The 17,476-nt window shown below is 43.1% G+C and overlaps 1 protein-coding gene across 2 annotated transcripts in view; it reads left to right on the forward strand.

Moving 5' to 3' along the window:
* Positions 1-6,751, forward strand: part of adgb (androglobin) — a 116,991-nt gene extending 110,240 nt beyond the window's left edge. For both annotated transcript variants that reach the window (XM_045695892.1, XM_045695893.1), the window contains 5 exons: positions 32-187; positions 309-399; positions 540-657; positions 5,848-6,031; positions 6,375-6,751. In XM_045695892.1, the coding sequence (XP_045551848.1) occupies positions 32-187; positions 309-399; positions 540-657; positions 5,848-6,031; positions 6,375-6,566 (741 nt within the window). In that variant the 3' untranslated portion in view covers positions 6,567-6,751. The remainder of the gene's footprint in view (positions 1-31; positions 188-308; positions 400-539; positions 658-5,847; positions 6,032-6,374) is intronic.
* Positions 6,752-17,476: the final 10,725 nt, after the last annotated feature.

Raw genomic sequence — 17,476 nt, forward strand, 5'->3', positions numbered from 1 at the left:
TATGTGTGTGCGTGCATGTGTGTGTTTGTAGAGCCTGGATCAGTCGAAGCCTTACTGGACACTGCGTGTGGTGAGTGACCAGTGTGATGCGGAGGTAATCGAGGTGAGGAAGGACACAGAGAGACTGGATGAAATCAGAGCTATGAAACAGGCCTGGGAGACCGCTGAGCCTGGCAGGTGTATCAAGGTAGAACAAACTCTATAGTATCTCCCTCCTTTTTTTTTCTCTCTCTCATTACGTGGTGATTGAGTATTAATCAATAGTAATAGATATGTAACAGTATTGAGGATGTTGTAATGTGTTTAAGGCCCTCCAGTCCAGACTACAGTTCATTAACAAACTCCTACGTGGGGCCAATGCAGACACACCCACTGATGGGACAGAGAGTGGAGAGCCAGGTACCACACTCTGCAAACTCACCTACACATCTCTGAGTATTTCATTTTATACAGTATTTTGTGGAACAGTTGATGAAAGGAATGGTCACCTGTTATGAACAGTATGTTTAGGGTTGTGTCTTTTTCTGGTTCTCCTGCAGCTATCCACCCCCAGTCCCCTGATGCTCATATGAGTCTGTCCAATCAGGAGCTGGCTCTCCTCAGCCAACCAGATCCCTCCCAGCACCACTTACCTATGGACTACACCCCCTTCATCAGGTCTCTCACTCTCTCTCTGTATAATTCACTCTCTCTCTCTCTCTCTCTCTCTCTCTTCTCTCTCTCTCTCTCTTTCTCTCTTTCTCTCTTCTCTCTCTCCTCTCTCTACATTACTGCTTTTGGTGATATGTTTTTTCCAGTTTGGTAAGAGGGAAAGGGGTCTCCCTGACCCATAGAGTACAATCCACTGAAGCCATTTAACCAGCTGTCCTGCCCTCTTCTCCCCTTCATCTCCAGTCCCCTCTATGACCCTAGTTTCCTCTCTCAGTAACCCACAGTAATGTGATGTGTCCCCTCACCACCCCAGACTAGTCCAGTGTATAGGTCCCTCTTTGCAGGGTCTGGAGGTGATACACAGGCCTGGCTCATTTCCTGCTGTCACTGGACAAGCTGTTTTCATCTGCACCATGGCTCTCTGTTGTGCGTGCGATCACTGTCTAATGCACCCTCACATTTTATCCTTCCTTGTCATAGATAGTGGGTTATAATCAATGGAGTTTTATGCAGCTGTTCTGTGGACTCTGTCATGTATAGAGAAACACATTTTATTGACCCAGAGTCACAGGGGTAGAAGGTGAGAGGGGGATAATTCCAATCTGTAGCTGAGCCCTGGACACTATTACTCAGTGTGTTTGTTGAAGACACTGTTTAATATTCCTCTGCTGAAGGCAATAGTGGATAGACTGTCTTCTGTCTACTAGCTCTCCTTCCTTGAGAGAGTGTGTGTGTGTGTGTGTGTGTGTGTGTGTGTGTGTGTGTGTGTGTGTGTGTGTGTGTGTGTGTGTGTGTGTGTGTGTGTGTGTGTGTGTGTGTGTGTGTGTGTGTGTGTGTGTGTGTTTTTGTTTGTTTGTTCCTGCCTGCCTGCCTCTACTCAGCAGCCCTCCCAGTCTCCATACATCAGCAGGTTTAGCCTCGCTAGCTTTTCTTTCTGGTCCTCTCTGGGGTTGCAACCCCAGCTTCCTTTAGAGCTTTAAACAACAGCATGACAAGATTACACGCCTCTATTTAAGTGATAATGCCCTCGAAGCCGTTGTTTGGAGGATATATTGGTACTGCTGAATACAGTGCTTTCGGAAAGTTTTCAGACCCCTTGACTTTTTCCACATTTTGTTTTGTTGCAGCTTTATTCTAAAATGGATCAAGTAAATGTTTTCCCTCATCAGTCTATACACAATACCACATAATGACAAAGCGAAAACAGTTTTTTGAATTTTTTGCAAATGTATTAAAAATAAAAAACAAATACCTTATTTACATAAGTATTCAGACCGTTTGCTATGAGACTTGAAATTGAGCTCAGGTGCATCCTATTTCCATTGATCATCCTTGAGATGTTTCTACAACTTGATTGGAGTCCACCTGTGGTAAATTCAATTGATTGGACATAATTTGGAAAGGCACATATTGGTTTATATAAGGTCCTACAGTTGACAGTGCATGTCAGAGCTAAAACCAAGCCCTGAGTTCGAGGGAATTGTCCGTAGAGCTCCGAGACAGGATTGTGTCGAGGCACAAATTTGGGGAAGGGTACCCAAACATTTTGGCAGAATTGAAGGTCCCCAAGAACACAGTGGCCTCCATCATTCTTAAATGGAAGAAGTTTGAAACCACGAAGACTCTTCCTAGAGCTGGCTGGCTGCCTGGCCAAACTGAGCAATCGGGGGAGAAGGGCCTTGGTCAGGGAGGTGACCAAGAACCCGATGGTCACTCTGAAAGAGTTCCTCTGTGGAAATGGGAGAACCTTCCAGAAGGACAACCATCTCTGCAGCACTCAACCAATCAGGCCTTTATGGTAGGGTGGCCAGACGAAAGCCACTCCTCAGTACAAGGCAAATGACAGACCACTTGGAGTATGCCAAAAGGCACCTAAAGGACTCTCAGACCATGAGAAACAAGATTCTCTGGTCTGATGAAACCAAGATTGAACTCTTTGGCCTAAAATCCCCAAATACAGATGTCAAGCTCGTAGCGTCATACCCAAGAAGACTCGAGGCTGTAATCACTGCCTAAGGTGCTTCAACAAAGTACTGAGTAAAGGGTCTGAATACTTATGTAACTGTGATATTTCTGTTTTTTATTTGAAATACATTTGCAAAAAATAAAAAATAAACGTTTTTTGCTTTGTCGTTATGAGATATTGTGTGTAGATTTATGAGCAAAAAACTATTTGATAAATTTTTAAACAAAGCTGTAACGTAACAAAATGTGGAAAAACTCAAGGGGACTGAATACTTTCCAAATGCACAGGCTTTGAGGGGATTATCACTTTTATACAACTGGTTACCAACATATTTAAATAATGCTTGACAAATTTTCATTAAAAACTTTATTTTGATTATTTGATTAATTTCATCCTTCCACGAGATGTAGTCCCGATACAAATCTAGGGTTGCTAACCAAGCCAGCTGGTTGTTCGTTCTATCGGTTTCGGTTGCTAGAGACGCGACCCAGTCGTTCAGTCTTTTTGTTCTGTATCTATGGACGTGATCCAGTAGTCCGTTCTAAATGTTCCATTGCCATACTGACTGGCAACGTTCTTATCCCTTGCTTGCTAGCTAGCCAACTACGGTTAACTTACAGTTACGTCAAACAGTGCAGCCAGACTAACAACAATGTAGCTGCATTTGTATTTGTTTAAGCTGTTTTCTAGTGACATTTATTTGGATACATCCATAACGATTTACTAATGAGGCGCAATTTCACCTTGCATAGAAAAAGTGCTCACTCTGCCTGCCTGTCTGTCTCGTCCCGACACGTTCATCACTATGGGACAGCTGGAGATGGAATTTGAATATTGAAACAATGTTGCAAATGTAGGAGAGGTTTATACAAATCTCCACTGTTCTCTCCTATCTTCTCTCCTCTCATCTCTTCTCTCCTCTCTCCTCCTCTCTCCTCTCCTCTATCCTCTCCTCTCTCTCAAATTCTCCTCTCTACTCTCTGCTGGTTCTACATGATAAATGGGATGATATTTGGGTTTATTAATTAAGGAGCTATTTTGGGGTTCCAATGAGCCCGCCACTCCTGTGAGACGTGCCCCTCTCTTCACCCCTCTCCAGCTTACCCCCTTTGTCCCAGTGTGTGTGTGTGTGTGTGTGTGTGTGTGTGTGTGTGTGTGTGTGTGTGTGTGTGTGTGTGTGTGTGTGTGTCTGCCGTCTGCTCCTCTGGTTAATGGCTGTAGACACTCACCTGATTCACACACACCTGCAAACACACAATTGCAGACACACACACACTCACTTCTAGACACACACACACACTCTTCCAGACACACAGGCACACTCAGAGGGCAGAGAGGGTGATGTTCATTAACCATCCTAAGTCCATTAGCTCCCATCACGCCCCCCCCCCCCTTAATCAAGGTCAGTGTATGGGAAATAGACAGCCATATTTAGCCTTTTCTAATCTACATTTAAATACCTCACCCACCTCACCTCTCCTCCCCGGGCCCCAGGAGACATACTACACTCAGTCATACTTGGCCCTGACCAGCCACCTCGACTCTGCAGCACTATCCTACAGTCTATTTCTGACATCTCATCATACACCAGCCTAGTGCATCATCTATCCTTCCGTACAGTATGAGGATAGATGGTCATCTCAGAGGGAGGGAGGGACAGAGGGTGTGTGTGTGTGTGTGTGTGTTGGGAGGGGCTGTAGGATCTAGGATAGGAGACAAGGAAAGGTCAATGATATGCAGTTTATGAGTTCATCTATGGAGGGGAGGGGAATGTGTACTCGGATTATCATTTTGATCATTCTTGTACTCCCTCTCCTAATCCTTGCATTCCTATTTCTACTTGTCCTCCCCACTGTCTCTTTGGCCCTCTTGCTCCCTCTACTTTTTACTATTTTTCTAGTATTCAAATTCAAATTGTATCATAGTCTTACTTCAGATAAATGCTTATGGTAAGGAAATGTTTTCTGTTTCAATGTCTTTCATATATGTCTGTTTCATATAGACCATTGTGGGGCCGTATGTACCAGTCTCAGAATAGGAGTGCTGATCTAGGATCAGGGACCGGATTCACAAAACCTTCTTAAGAAGATATTTCTTCTTAACTGCCATGTTTTCCTTAACTATAGACTTAAGAAGAAAGTTAAGCAAAGTTGCTATTCCTAAATAAAGTTATTGGAAATGTTTAAGGTTTTTCCTAAGTTTTTTCCTAAGAAAAAAGTGAAGAAGAAATGGGATTCTTGAAAATAATGCTTTAAGATTTCTTCTTGGAAATGTGCTTAACTTTAGGACAGCTAAACCCTTGTTTTGAGACGAATGGATACTTTTGTAACCATGAAAGTTTTCTTGCGCTACAGACACAGTTGGCTACCGGATATTTAAATACAGTAAGAATACAAATGAAACATGCATTACCTAGCTAGCTAGTAATTAACAATATATTACAATATTCTAGCTAACCTAGCTAACTAACTTACCGGTCGTGCAGTCCCTCTACCACCATCTCTATGATGGACGACACCTTCTCCTCCAGCTTGTCTACATGAATGGTCTCTCATTTCCCTTCTTCTTAGCAGCCGACTTGATGTCGGACCACTACTTTTTTACGGCGTCACTGTCCCTTGCCATACCCCTGATGGCAGAGACAGACTCGGCCACTCGCCCATTCTTTCTTTTTGGTCTCTGCAGTGACCCTACAGTTATCAAGTCTCCCCAACAGCAACCTTTTCCTGGCTGCTATTTCCTCCACCTTCACTTCAATCTCTTTTCTTGGTTATCCGTTTTTGATTTTAATATAGCTAGTCCGTTGGCTATAATGTGTGAAAAATAACTAAATAACTAAATCCGATCATCCCTGTCACATACGCTTATTTATTGGTTTCAAGCACGTTACTAATGTCAATGCCACATAAGATATTTATGAAGTTCTTAAGAAAGATATTTACGAAGTTCCTAAGAAAACTACAAATTCCTAAGAACATTTTGAGGAATTGCATTTACGAACTCTCTTGTGAACTTCCTATTTTTTTCCTTAAAGTTCTTACGTTTTTTCGTAAGTAATGTTTTGTGAATCCAGCCCCAGGTCCCCTCTGTCCATGTAATTTTTCATGATGATCTAAAAGGCAAAACTGAGGCTAAATCAGCACTCCTACTCTGAGACGCTTGATACATATGGCCCCAGATATTCTACCTAACTAAGCATGTTGCCCGGTATGCTGTGCTCTGCTGTGTAGGAGGCAGCGGGAGGTTCCTGTTCTGAAGGACCAGGTGATGGAGGAGGCCCAGCGGAGGGAGCGCTTAGAGCAGATCCAGGGCTTCAGGTTGGTCAGAGACACTGTGCTGGAACACCGCAGGCAGGAGCAGGCTAACAGGAAGGAGCTCAAGAGACGCCAGCTGGAGATGTACGACGGCCTTCAGGTCAGCACAGGGTTAACAGGGTTGTACATATAATATAACGCGCAGGTACGTGCACATCACACATACACACACGTACACACAACACAGAGAACAGAACAACTCTGCAAAGACTGTATAAAACTATGAATCATACTGTTATGACTTTGAGAGAAAAAGGGACAGGATAACAGTAGCCTTCTGAGCCGCTTGATCTTGCAAGCTTACATGAATGGTTCGCCATTTGTGGAAACTCGCGAGATCAGGCAGCTCGTGAGGCTAGGATATCAGTTGATCGTCTCTCTGTCTTTCTCTCTGTCCTTCTCTCTTCCGCCTTCTTTGTCCCCTTCCCCCTCTCTCTGTCCAGGTGGCGTTGGGAGTGCAGCGTCAGAAGGTGCTGGCGGCCCGGGAGGTGTTCCGAAACCGGCTACTGGAGGCGGAGCTTCGTCGTCAGGAGGAGGAAGAGGTGGCTCTGGAGGCCGCCAGGCAGCTGGAGCTAGAGAAGAATGCCGCCCAGCAACCCAGTAAGCAGGCCAAGAGTGCCAGCAAGAAGAAGTGATCCCATTGGGTACGCCATCACTGTCCCCAACTCCTCCTCCTTGATTGTCAGCCAATCTGAGTCAGTCGTTATGATATAGAGCAATATTTATAGAGAGCAATATTCATCTAAAGTGTTTTTACTTCAGTGTTTAGAAATTATTATTTTATTGCAAATAGTGCTTCATTAAATACTATTCACATGTATTTGTTATTCCAGTCTGATTCTGATAGTGCTGCAATGTTGTCTGTTCTTTCTGTCTGTCATTAAAACACTGTGTCAGCTATCTGGAGGACTCAAACCTCAGGTTGCTTACTTGTAACTCCTATACAGTGAAACATCTTGCCCATTGCAATAAAAACATATTGCAGACATCAAAATGACAGAAATGGAAAATGCACAGAACCCAGTTGTTAGTCATTTCCTCAATTATTGATCACTTCCCTCTAAAGAACGCCAGGGACATCTTTAATACCTACACATTATTGTTTTTACTTTTATATTCATCTGCAGTTTTGAAGGTCACAGTATTGACTGGATCACCAGATCAATTGAAGACAAGTGTTGGGCTCAACCAAACATTTATGGGCTGGCTGACTGACTGATTGGTTGGTGAAGACTGCCTCGCACCATTCGTATTGTGGCCTGGTTTGGTTCATTCCCAATAAGCCCACCTTGCCGATCAATGGTAGTGTGGTAGTGTTGATGGCAGACAAACCAGCTTTGGTCAAAGTAGAAGGAAACAGAGAATATGTTTGAACTACAAGTATTATCTGTTGATCATCAACATATACAGCTCTGATGCCCTGAGTTAGAGACAGTGGTACAGTCAAAGCCTGTATCAACAATCTTAACATCTTTGGTACAGCTTCTCACAGGTAGACAATGGCCCTGGTCCAATACTTCAGAGATGCATCCTTCCTTGTTCTCTTGAGGTAAGCACAGATCTAGAAGTGACTGAATAGGTGAAAGCAAACTGCTGCCTTATTACTTCCACCAATCATCTCAGATTCATGATGACTTCAGGGAAGGTAGGAAGGAAGGATGCATTTATAAAGTATTCAAACAGTCCTGAGGAGAGGAGAGACCAGTCAGTGTAGTCCTGGTCAGGTGACTGTCTGCTGAGGAATGGGAAATCAAATGAAAAAGAAAGGGGCAATGGTGCCATCTAGTGGTGTTAATGCTTAATAAATCCTCATCAGTGCTCTAATCTAAAAGCCTTCGAAATGCTATGGGATTCTCAAGGTTGACAATAATGATCGTGTGAGTGCACATGTTCATGCATGCAAATGTATGTGTGTGTGTTGCAGGTTGAGTCAGCGGTGCAAGGGTGTACAGAGCTATTTCATTGTTTGGTTGTGGATGGCACACCTCACACATCCTTATGGAGAATTCTGGCATGTTCTATGGCCTACAACAACACTACATGACTGTGTCGTTATTGTAGGCAAGGTCACCACAGACCTCTACATTGTGTGACAATAGTCTTACATATGTACGTATGTATCATGTTAGTCAGTGTGTGTTCTACCTAGCGGTAGAGCGTAATAAGAGAGTGTACTCACATAGGTGTGTGTGTGTGTGTGTGTGTGTGTGTGTGTGTGTGTGTGTGTGTGTGTGTGTGTGTGTGGTTCAGCCTGGCAGTCAGGCCTCATCCAGCCAACACAACCCTTATTTCCCCTCGTAGCCGCATGACAGAGCTAATCCACTAAGCCCTGTTCCAGGCACAGAGCATCCCCTGCTTCCCTCCCTTCTCCACTGCTCTCCCTCGCTTTTCATTTCTCCTTTTCAAATCATCATTGTTATTTTCAGTTTTTCTCTTGTTTGTTTCCCTTTCCACTGAGGTGCAGGAAAACCCTGTATGCCTGGTAGACTCCTGCATGTTGAGTGTGTCTTTCTCAAGATGCAGCAGCTTGTTTACCTTCTTTCAATGAAAGCACGATGGCAAACCTGTCCTTTATTATGAAATTCCGTAACAGTGTAATTGCCATCGACGTGTGTATTAATTGTAAAGCCGTCTGTTCTGTAAGTCGGCAGCTGTTGTGTTTATGATTTGATATAAATATGTTGTGAGGGAAGGGTAGCTATGGAACAACCTTGAGCAGAAGGGAGGTCTAGCCTAGTTGTGTGTCTGACTAAATGTGTCAGTGTGTAACGAGAGAATCTGTGTGGGGCTTAATTGGAGGCGTAGAGAAAGGGATGATGAAATCAGGTGAAACAGGAGCAACACACACAGACAGAGCAGTCCTTGAGTGACGTGTTTGCTTAGGAACCCATTTCCTTCCCTGCTGAGCACCATGACAAATAGGAATCGTTGAGTCATCCATCTACATGCAGAAGAACATGGATCGGCCGGTCAGAAGGTATTCGCTCATACTTGCTAGTCTTTGACACAGACAGGGAGAGAATAACAAGGGGATGACTCATTCAACCTGTCAATATATCCATACATTCTGACTCTACTTCCTGACCCATTCACACATTTACTGAGTCACACACTTCCTGCAATTTTGTATAGCTCTTTTAACAAGATCTCAAAGCACTTTACATTGTATTTTATGTATTTGGTTGGTTGACTCATGCGCACACACACACACACAGACTCCTCTGTGAGCTCAGAGAGGTGGGAGAGGGTCATTTGGATCGCTGGTTCCACATTGTGCTGAAGCACGGCCCTCTGGGAATGTAAATCCTCCAGGGGGTACAGTCTTTTGTCACCAGAGAGAGAGAGAGAGGACTGCTTCTCAGCCCTGTTTGATGAGGAGGGTTAGGCAGGTTGCCAGAGCCTTGATGTTTTATGGAACGATTGCACCGTAGACAGAAGGTAGGCTTCCAGGATTGAGCCCAAGGTTTTACTGCAGTAATCCGACACATCCTAACACACTCACACACAAGCACACACTATCACGCACACACACATCTTTGTTTTTTTCTGTCGTCAAAATGATGAAAGCTGGACAGCACCCCAGACGAGCAGCAAAGAAATGCTGACCTGGATGCAGTTTCACCTCAGTAATCCTTCTCTGCTCTGCCTTCCCTGTTACTCCCCCTGAGCCTTACTCCCTCATCTGTCTCCCTGACGCCGAGTCAAGGAGCAGAGTGCAAGGCACACAGGAGCGATAACACAGCAAGATGTCAAATAAATGAGGGTGGAAAACAGAGAGAAAAGAACAAATAGCGGAATGTCAGAAATACAGGAGGAGTGAACACAACAATAAGGTCACAGCTGAGGAAAATACAAAATGGTGCAGCAAATAGACACGCAAACACATCCTCGTCGGAATGTTTTAACAATCTAACTGTTAATGCTGTGACAATCCATTGATCTCTTTTTGCAGAAATGATTCCCATTGGACCTCCCAGCCTGGTCTCATAGACTAGACATAGTAAATGTAAATCCGAGACACTCAAATTAGTATGATATTGTACAATTGGTATGGTTAGACAGAAGGTTATTTAAAGCAAAAATGAAAGTAAGGTTGTTGGTCAGCCTCGATGGGTGAGCGTGTAATGTGAACGTCTAGCAACCCAAGGTTGTGTTTTCAAATCATCATGGACAACTGTAGCATTTTAGCTAATTGGCAACTTTGCAACTACTTAATATTTCTTTGCTACTTTGCAACTACTTAGTATGTTAGCTTCCCCTAACCTTAACCCCTAGCCTAGCTAACGTTAGCCACCTTCCTAACTTTAGGAATTTGTAATATATCATACGTTTTGCAAATTCGGAACATATTGTACAAATTACAATTTGTAATAGATCATAAAAATTGTAATTCATAACATATACAGAATGAATGCTGGACCACAACCACTAGCCTAGCGGTTAAGAGCGTTGGGCCAGTAACCAAAAGGTTGCTGGATCGAATCCCTGCGCCGGCAAGTTGGAAAAATCTGCCGTTCTGCCCTTGAGCAAGGCAGTTAACCCCCAACAACAACTACTCCCAGGGCCCCATGGACGTCGATTAAGGCAACCCCCCTCGGTTGAATGTATTCAGTTTCCCACAAATTAATACATACCATACGAAGCATAACATATACTAATTGCAGTGTCCTGGATTTATGTTTACTATGTTACGTCTACACCGGATGCCAGGTTGGACCTCCGTGTCTACTTTAATTGACTAGTCCTTGTAGAGAACTGGACAGAAGGTCAAACAACCCAGGGGGTCAATGGATGGACAGTGGAGTGGAGACACGTTGTGGTAAATCCCTGTGTTGTGTCCATCGATCGTCCAGCTGCTTCCTGGGATAGAACAGGAAGAGACAGGAGAGAGAGGAAGACTGTCAGTCACACCAGGGGTGGGATTGGCAGCTATCTGTCACTCAGGAGATCAAACACTTTAGGGACTGAGGGAAAATAGGGGTTGGGGAAGGGAAAATGGGGTTTTAGGAATAGGGGTTGGGGAAAATAGGGTTTTGAATGTAAGATGGCACCGTACATGTAAGATGGCACAGTACAGGTGCATCAAAGCTGGGACCGAGAGACTGAAAAACAGCTTCAATCTCAAGGCCCACAGACTGTTAAATTGCCATCACTAGCCGGCCTCTGCCCTGAACCTAGTCACTAGATGACCACCACCCGGTTACTCATTCCTGCACCTTAGAGGCTGCTCCCTATGTACCTAGACATAGAACACTGGTCACTTTAATAATGTTTACATACTGGTTGAGAGAATGCCAAGAGGGTGTGCAAAGCTGTCAAAAGGTGTAAACTTTGAAGAAACTCAAATATAAAATATATTTTGATTGGTTTAACACTTTTTTGGCTACTACATGATTCCTTATGTGTTATTTCATAGTTGTGATGTCTTCACTATTATTCTACAATGTAGAAAATAGTCAAAATAAAAACCCTTGAATGAGTAGGTGTGTCCAAACTTTTGACTGGTACTGTGTGTATATATATATATATATATATATATATATATATATATATATATATATATACTCTGGACTCTGACATTGCTAGTCCTAATATTTCTATATTTCTTAATTCTTTAATTTATTATTTTACTTTTAGATTTGTGTGTATTGTTAGATTCTACTGCACTGTTGGAGCTAGGAACAGAAGCATTTTGCTACACCCGCAATAACATCTGCTAAACATTTGTATGTGACCAATAAAATGTGATTTGTTTGGGAATCAACTATTTGGACCCCACAAGTATAGTCGAATCGTGTGTGTGTGTGTGTGTGTGTGTGTGTGTGTGTGTGTGTGTGTGTGTGCGTTCCCTCAGTCATCGGCTGCCTGGTTCCCCTGACAGGTATGTTGAATATTATTGATACTGTGTGTAATGACACTGCCCACTCCTCTCCTCTATTTCTCTCAGAGAGTAGGAGTAGGTCAGTAGAAAGTCATCTTCAAAAGCTTTACGACTTGGTCTGTCGATAGATGTGATTATCGTGTGTATTTTAGGAAATTGTTGAGTCAGATGTTGCTGTGTCAATAATAGTCAGATGTGGGTTTTACGTGTGTGTGGGGGGGGCCGTGCGTGTGTGTGTGCATTCACTTCAGGCCTTGACAGATGAATGGATGAACAGACAGACAGATGACACATTTTTCATTAAATAATTTCAGACAAGCGGGCTATTATATCATAACATAATTGCTTCTCGTTAGCTGTGATTGCGTTTGACCGGCAACAGACATGCCTTATTTTACACTTGAGCTGAGAGGTGTCAGGTTGCCAATAAAGCTGAGTTTCCCCGCCGTGGGACGTAGGAACCATAATGAAAACCGATTACTGGCTACAATTAAGCCCCTGATTTACCACTAGAGGCCCCGAGAGTCACTGTAGATAGAGACAGGGCCTTGGTAAGAAGAGACCTCACTGTCAGAACACTCTCTGCATCTCTGGGGAAGGGGTGTTTTAATATCTTCAGGTATTGTGTTTCCTAATTCATACATCTCTCTACTGTATGTCTTTTGGAAGATTACTTCATATCTCTCCACATCTGGAAGATTAGAGTTGTATTATTGACACGTAGGCTTCAGTGTGAGGTATGACATTTGGTTTATGAATGTAAATCGAACGGAGCGTGGAAAACTCTCTCTCCCCCTAACCTGTTTTCTGAAGATGTAACTACAGTACATGTATATTTACATTACATACTGGAATCATGAGGTTGTTTCAGTCTTCTTTATTAGACTCCTTATAAGAGTGTCTTCTAAATGACTTACTTGAATGTAATCCTTTGGCCCCTCTCTTTCTTTGCAATCTCCAACCCTCTTTCTTCCTTAGCCACTTTACATACTAAAAATCACAATCACTCTAAGTGTCTGTAAAGGACATTGGGTAAAACCATCCAAACTATCCATGGAGGTCAATTCACTCTGTAGGCACCTGTTCCAATTGCCACAGCCAGGAATATTGTTTATGTCTTGGTGGCCCACACACACGGTTCGGTCATGGTCAGAGATTACTGAACTTTGAACCCTGTGGAGGACGGGCCAGTTTCCCAGAGGAGTGACGGTCGAATGCCAAACTGTCACGTATTGATAATCATTATCGACGGCCAGGGACAGCGATAACAGGGTGCGAAGGACCAGCGAGGCATGCGGCGAGCATCATATGTCTCCACCCCCTCCTCTCCTCCTCCTCCAACTCCTTTATCTGCCTGTTGTGTGTGCCACTGGGACAGAAAATAAATCCTGCTGAGTTATCAACACAGTTGGTGGTCAGTGACCTGTCAATTCAATAGAAATCATGGACAGTGTTCAATCAATTCAATCAATTTCCAGTTAATGCCTTCTACTGCCTGAGATAACAATGGAAAGGAACCCATTTTTGTATACCCCTTCATCTGTAGCACAGAAACAATTAAAAGTCAATCAATGGCAAAAAGAGGACATCAGTTTACCTGTCTCCAACTTGGTTCTTTAAAACAGCTCTTGATGTATTGTCTTCCGACAGGTGGCGTCACTCCTATGCGACGGTCATCCCTCAACAGTGAAGTCGGGATCGTTGTGCCTTCTGATTGTGTTTTTACCTCAGAACCCTCCTCCATTTTGGCTCCTTTGACTGCAGTTTCTCAGTGTGAATGTGCTCCCCTGAAAGCCCTGTGTCACTGCGTTAATGACATTACCGGTGCCCTTTAGTTTAGTCATAGCGTCTGTCTCCTCCCAGGGAGTTGTCTGTTGATAGGAGTCCTATCGCCTTTGCTGATTGTAGGCACTGATACCAGCTGTGCCGCCCTGAGTGTAGAGCAGACTAGCCAGCCAGTGTCACATCACGTCCATTCCCCGAGCCTTGCTGCTCCACTGCACACTTTGGCGCACGCACACACACACAAAGAGACGCTCACACACACACGCAGAGATGCACACACAATCCAATCCAAGCCCCTACCTACACACAAACCCAAAGACCTCTCTTTCTCTCTCGCTCTCTCATATACACACACCCTCACGTATGCACACTCTCTTTACCTGTCTCTGTCTCGCCATCATCTCTGGGTTGTTACCGATCATAGCTGCATATTTCACTGACCTTTTGCAATCGTCCATTTTAATCTGATTGGACCTCTCCTTGTTAAACAAGCACTCACCTTTTTACAAGGTCAGCATCAAAGAATCCTGTGGCTCCATATATCTCTCCTCTCTGTTGGAGGTAAATACTATCCTCCTCTCCTCTGTCTGTCAGTGAAACTTCAAACAGGCATCAGTCATTATTGGGCTGGTTATTTAAACTGGGTGTCATTAAAAGTGCCATGGTTTTAATGAAGGCTTTATTATGTTTCTAATATCTATGCCTCCATCCGTTAATCTCCTTTATCACTTATCAATAGTTATGAGGTTCTGTGCCGTAGAGGGTGTACGCATGTATATGCCGTATACACACGTATTTTTCAGTGAGCATTGCATATACTGACTTCTTAATCCCGATGATGCGTATCAAAGCAGTGTCGCGGAGGTATACACCGTATCAATTAATTAGGCTGATGGAACATATCAGAATGTTTAGCTTCAAATGTTGATCATTTAGGTGCAGCAATGTGCACACCGCGGTAGGCCTATGCGTGAATGTTCCAAAACGCAAATTTGTGGGATAATGCCTTTCTAAAATGCAAACTACACACCCGAACGGTTTCATGGACATACATGGAAATATCCGTTAGAAATGTTGAAGAGGGGAGATCTAAGCATGCAGCAACTATCATAGGCTGCTAATATGACTAGGATAATGCCTTTGGCTGTTAGACAATGAAATAAAGAAAAGCAATAGAACAGGAGAAAGCATATGACGTGAAGTCTTTAGAAAAGAATTGCCTCCACGTTTCTATGGTGCGATCGTGGATAAAGGCCACATTGAGGCAAGGTAAGACATGCCTCATAATATGAAGTAAAACGTCCAGGTTTCGAACAATTATTAAGGATCAGGACAAATATAGTGACGCTAATGATAGGCATAACTGTACTCTGGTAGATGGAAAGGCTTTCCTAATAACCTTCTCAATTTAATGTTTGGCATAGGCTACTTTGTAGCTAGCTATCTGGCAGAATGACATAATGATTATTTGCATCAATACAGTGGCCATTTGTTTTGCAAACTCCGTCTCATGTGCTACAGAAACACTGCTGACCAAATAGTGCTAAGTGCCTGTGCACTTGAATTAAACAGTAACTACACTGAATTAAATGGTAACTACACTCAAATAAACTTGTTCTATTTTCCCCAGGCCTCAAATGTGGTCTCCTGATGTGGTTTAAGCATTGTTATGGACTTATAACATCCAATTTGGTTGTTTTTCTATTAAAAAAGTTTGACTTTCAGAACAGAAACCTGAATAAAAAGAAAAGAAATCTGAAACCTGTGAATTTCTGACTCAGTTGACAGTCATTTATCTGTTTCAAAAGTAGGCCTACTTGCACAGTACAGCTTGAGATGTCTATGTCACTGTTTCTAATATAATTTTTCACACAGGTCGCCTTTCCTTCACTGGGCGGGCCACTTCCCCAGGCATCACGCCACCACTGGTTCTGTGTGACCATAGGGGGTGTCATTTACCTAGATATCTCCCATACTGTGTGACACACATTTACACACATTTACACACACGTAATCAGAGCGCCAATGACATTAGAAGCATCCCCCTATTTAACCACACACAGACAATTAAGCGCTCCCTCAAGGACAGCGACTCATTAATCCTTTACACTTGTGGGAATTTGGCTATATGGATAGGGCTAAATTGAAATGTTTCTTACAGAAGAACATTTATAATACGAAAAGCATAAGAATTGAAAGGGAACAGTTTGGAGATTATGGGAAAAGTTTTAGGCCAAAGTTGAGAACACACAGTTCACCTGACACAAGACTGAATCCAAACATTACACTGCTGATTTCATCTGCATTTTACACTGAATGTCCAAACATTAGGAACACCTTCCTCATATTGAGTCACACCCCCTTCTGCCCTCACAACAGCCTCAATTCGTCGGGGAGTCGGAAGCATTCCACAGGGATGCTGGCCCACGTTGACTCCAATGATTCCCACAGTTGTCAAGTTGGCTGGATGTCCTTTGGGTGGTGGACTATTCTTGATACACCCAGGAAACTTCTGAGCGTGAAAAATGCAGCAGCATTGCAGTTCTTGCTGTTCTTGTGCCTGGCACCTACTCCCATACCCTGTTCAAAGGCACTTAAATATTTTGTATTGTCCGTTCACCCACTGAATGACACACCACACACAATCCATGTCTCAGTTGTCTCAAGGCTTAAAAATATTTATTTAACTGGTCTCCTCCTCTTCATCTACACTGATTGACATCAATAAGGGATTATAGTTTTCACCTGGATTCACCTGGTTAGTCAATGTCATGCAAAGAGCAGGTGTTCCTAATGTTTTGTACACTGTGTACATATACTGTACTTTTCGCCGCATTTGTTGATAGCGAAATCTGAAAAGACTCTGGATGCATTCAGTAACATCCCACTGGGCACACACTGGTTGAATTAACGTGGAATAAATGTTGAATTGACATCTGTGCCATGTGGGATGATAAGAATATTCCCCCCAAAAATGTAGGGTTGGTGCAACATAAAACAAAAAAATTGCAAGGGTTTGAATGAGAGGACTAACTGGTGTCTCGAAGTGGCCGCACACCTCTCCAAAGTGTGCACAGTTCTGAAGTAATTTCAATGCACTTTTATGACTCAAAGAAGTCTTCAACTCTAATATGCTTTTTTGAGCTCTGCTAGCTGTGCCGTTGAGGAACAAGCGCACACTTGTTGTTTTGTTTGGAACACAACCCTGCATCCTCGCCATCACACAATTTCTGTTTTAAACATTCCATAAAATTACCCATTATAAATCTGGATCAGGTGAGCATCATTTGAAAGCTTGTTCTGTTGCCAGCATGACTAGCTAAGATGTAAAATAGGATTTTACAGTGTTAGGCAATTCAGAGAAACAGATCGTAATTTTGTGCGCATAGAAAAGAGTCACGTGAGTGTTCCGCAGTGAATTTTCTTCACAATAGACAAACATAAATAGGCTTATTCTGTTCAGAAAAACCCAGGGTATGATGCCGTGTCATCTTGTAACTGTACATTAAACATAGTGATCATTATCGTTGACACAGGGAAATTAATTTTAGGATATGGAAATGTGCACATTTGGACTCGGGTGTTTGCCTTGCTTGTATGACATAGGTATTTATTATAATCCTCAACATCTCATCGTTCTAAATACATCAAGTCCTCCTAAATTACAGCATTTCCCTCACTCAAGACTGCATTGCTCAAGTTCAGAAAGGCTGACAGTCAAAATCCATACAGTGCTGTGAAGCACAGACCCTGAGCTCTGACGTCATGTTGCTGTATAGCCACTGCGTTCCAATCTAGCTTATCAGTGCCCAAATCTGCCATTTTAAACCTGCATACGGGTACAACTTTAAAGGGATACCCTTTAAATCCTCTGAGGCT

This window comes from Salmo salar, chromosome ssa15 (assembly GCF_905237065.1).
Source record: "Salmo salar chromosome ssa15, Ssal_v3.1, whole genome shotgun sequence".
NCBI classification, from domain to species: Eukaryota; Metazoa; Chordata; class Actinopteri; order Salmoniformes; family Salmonidae; genus Salmo; species Salmo salar.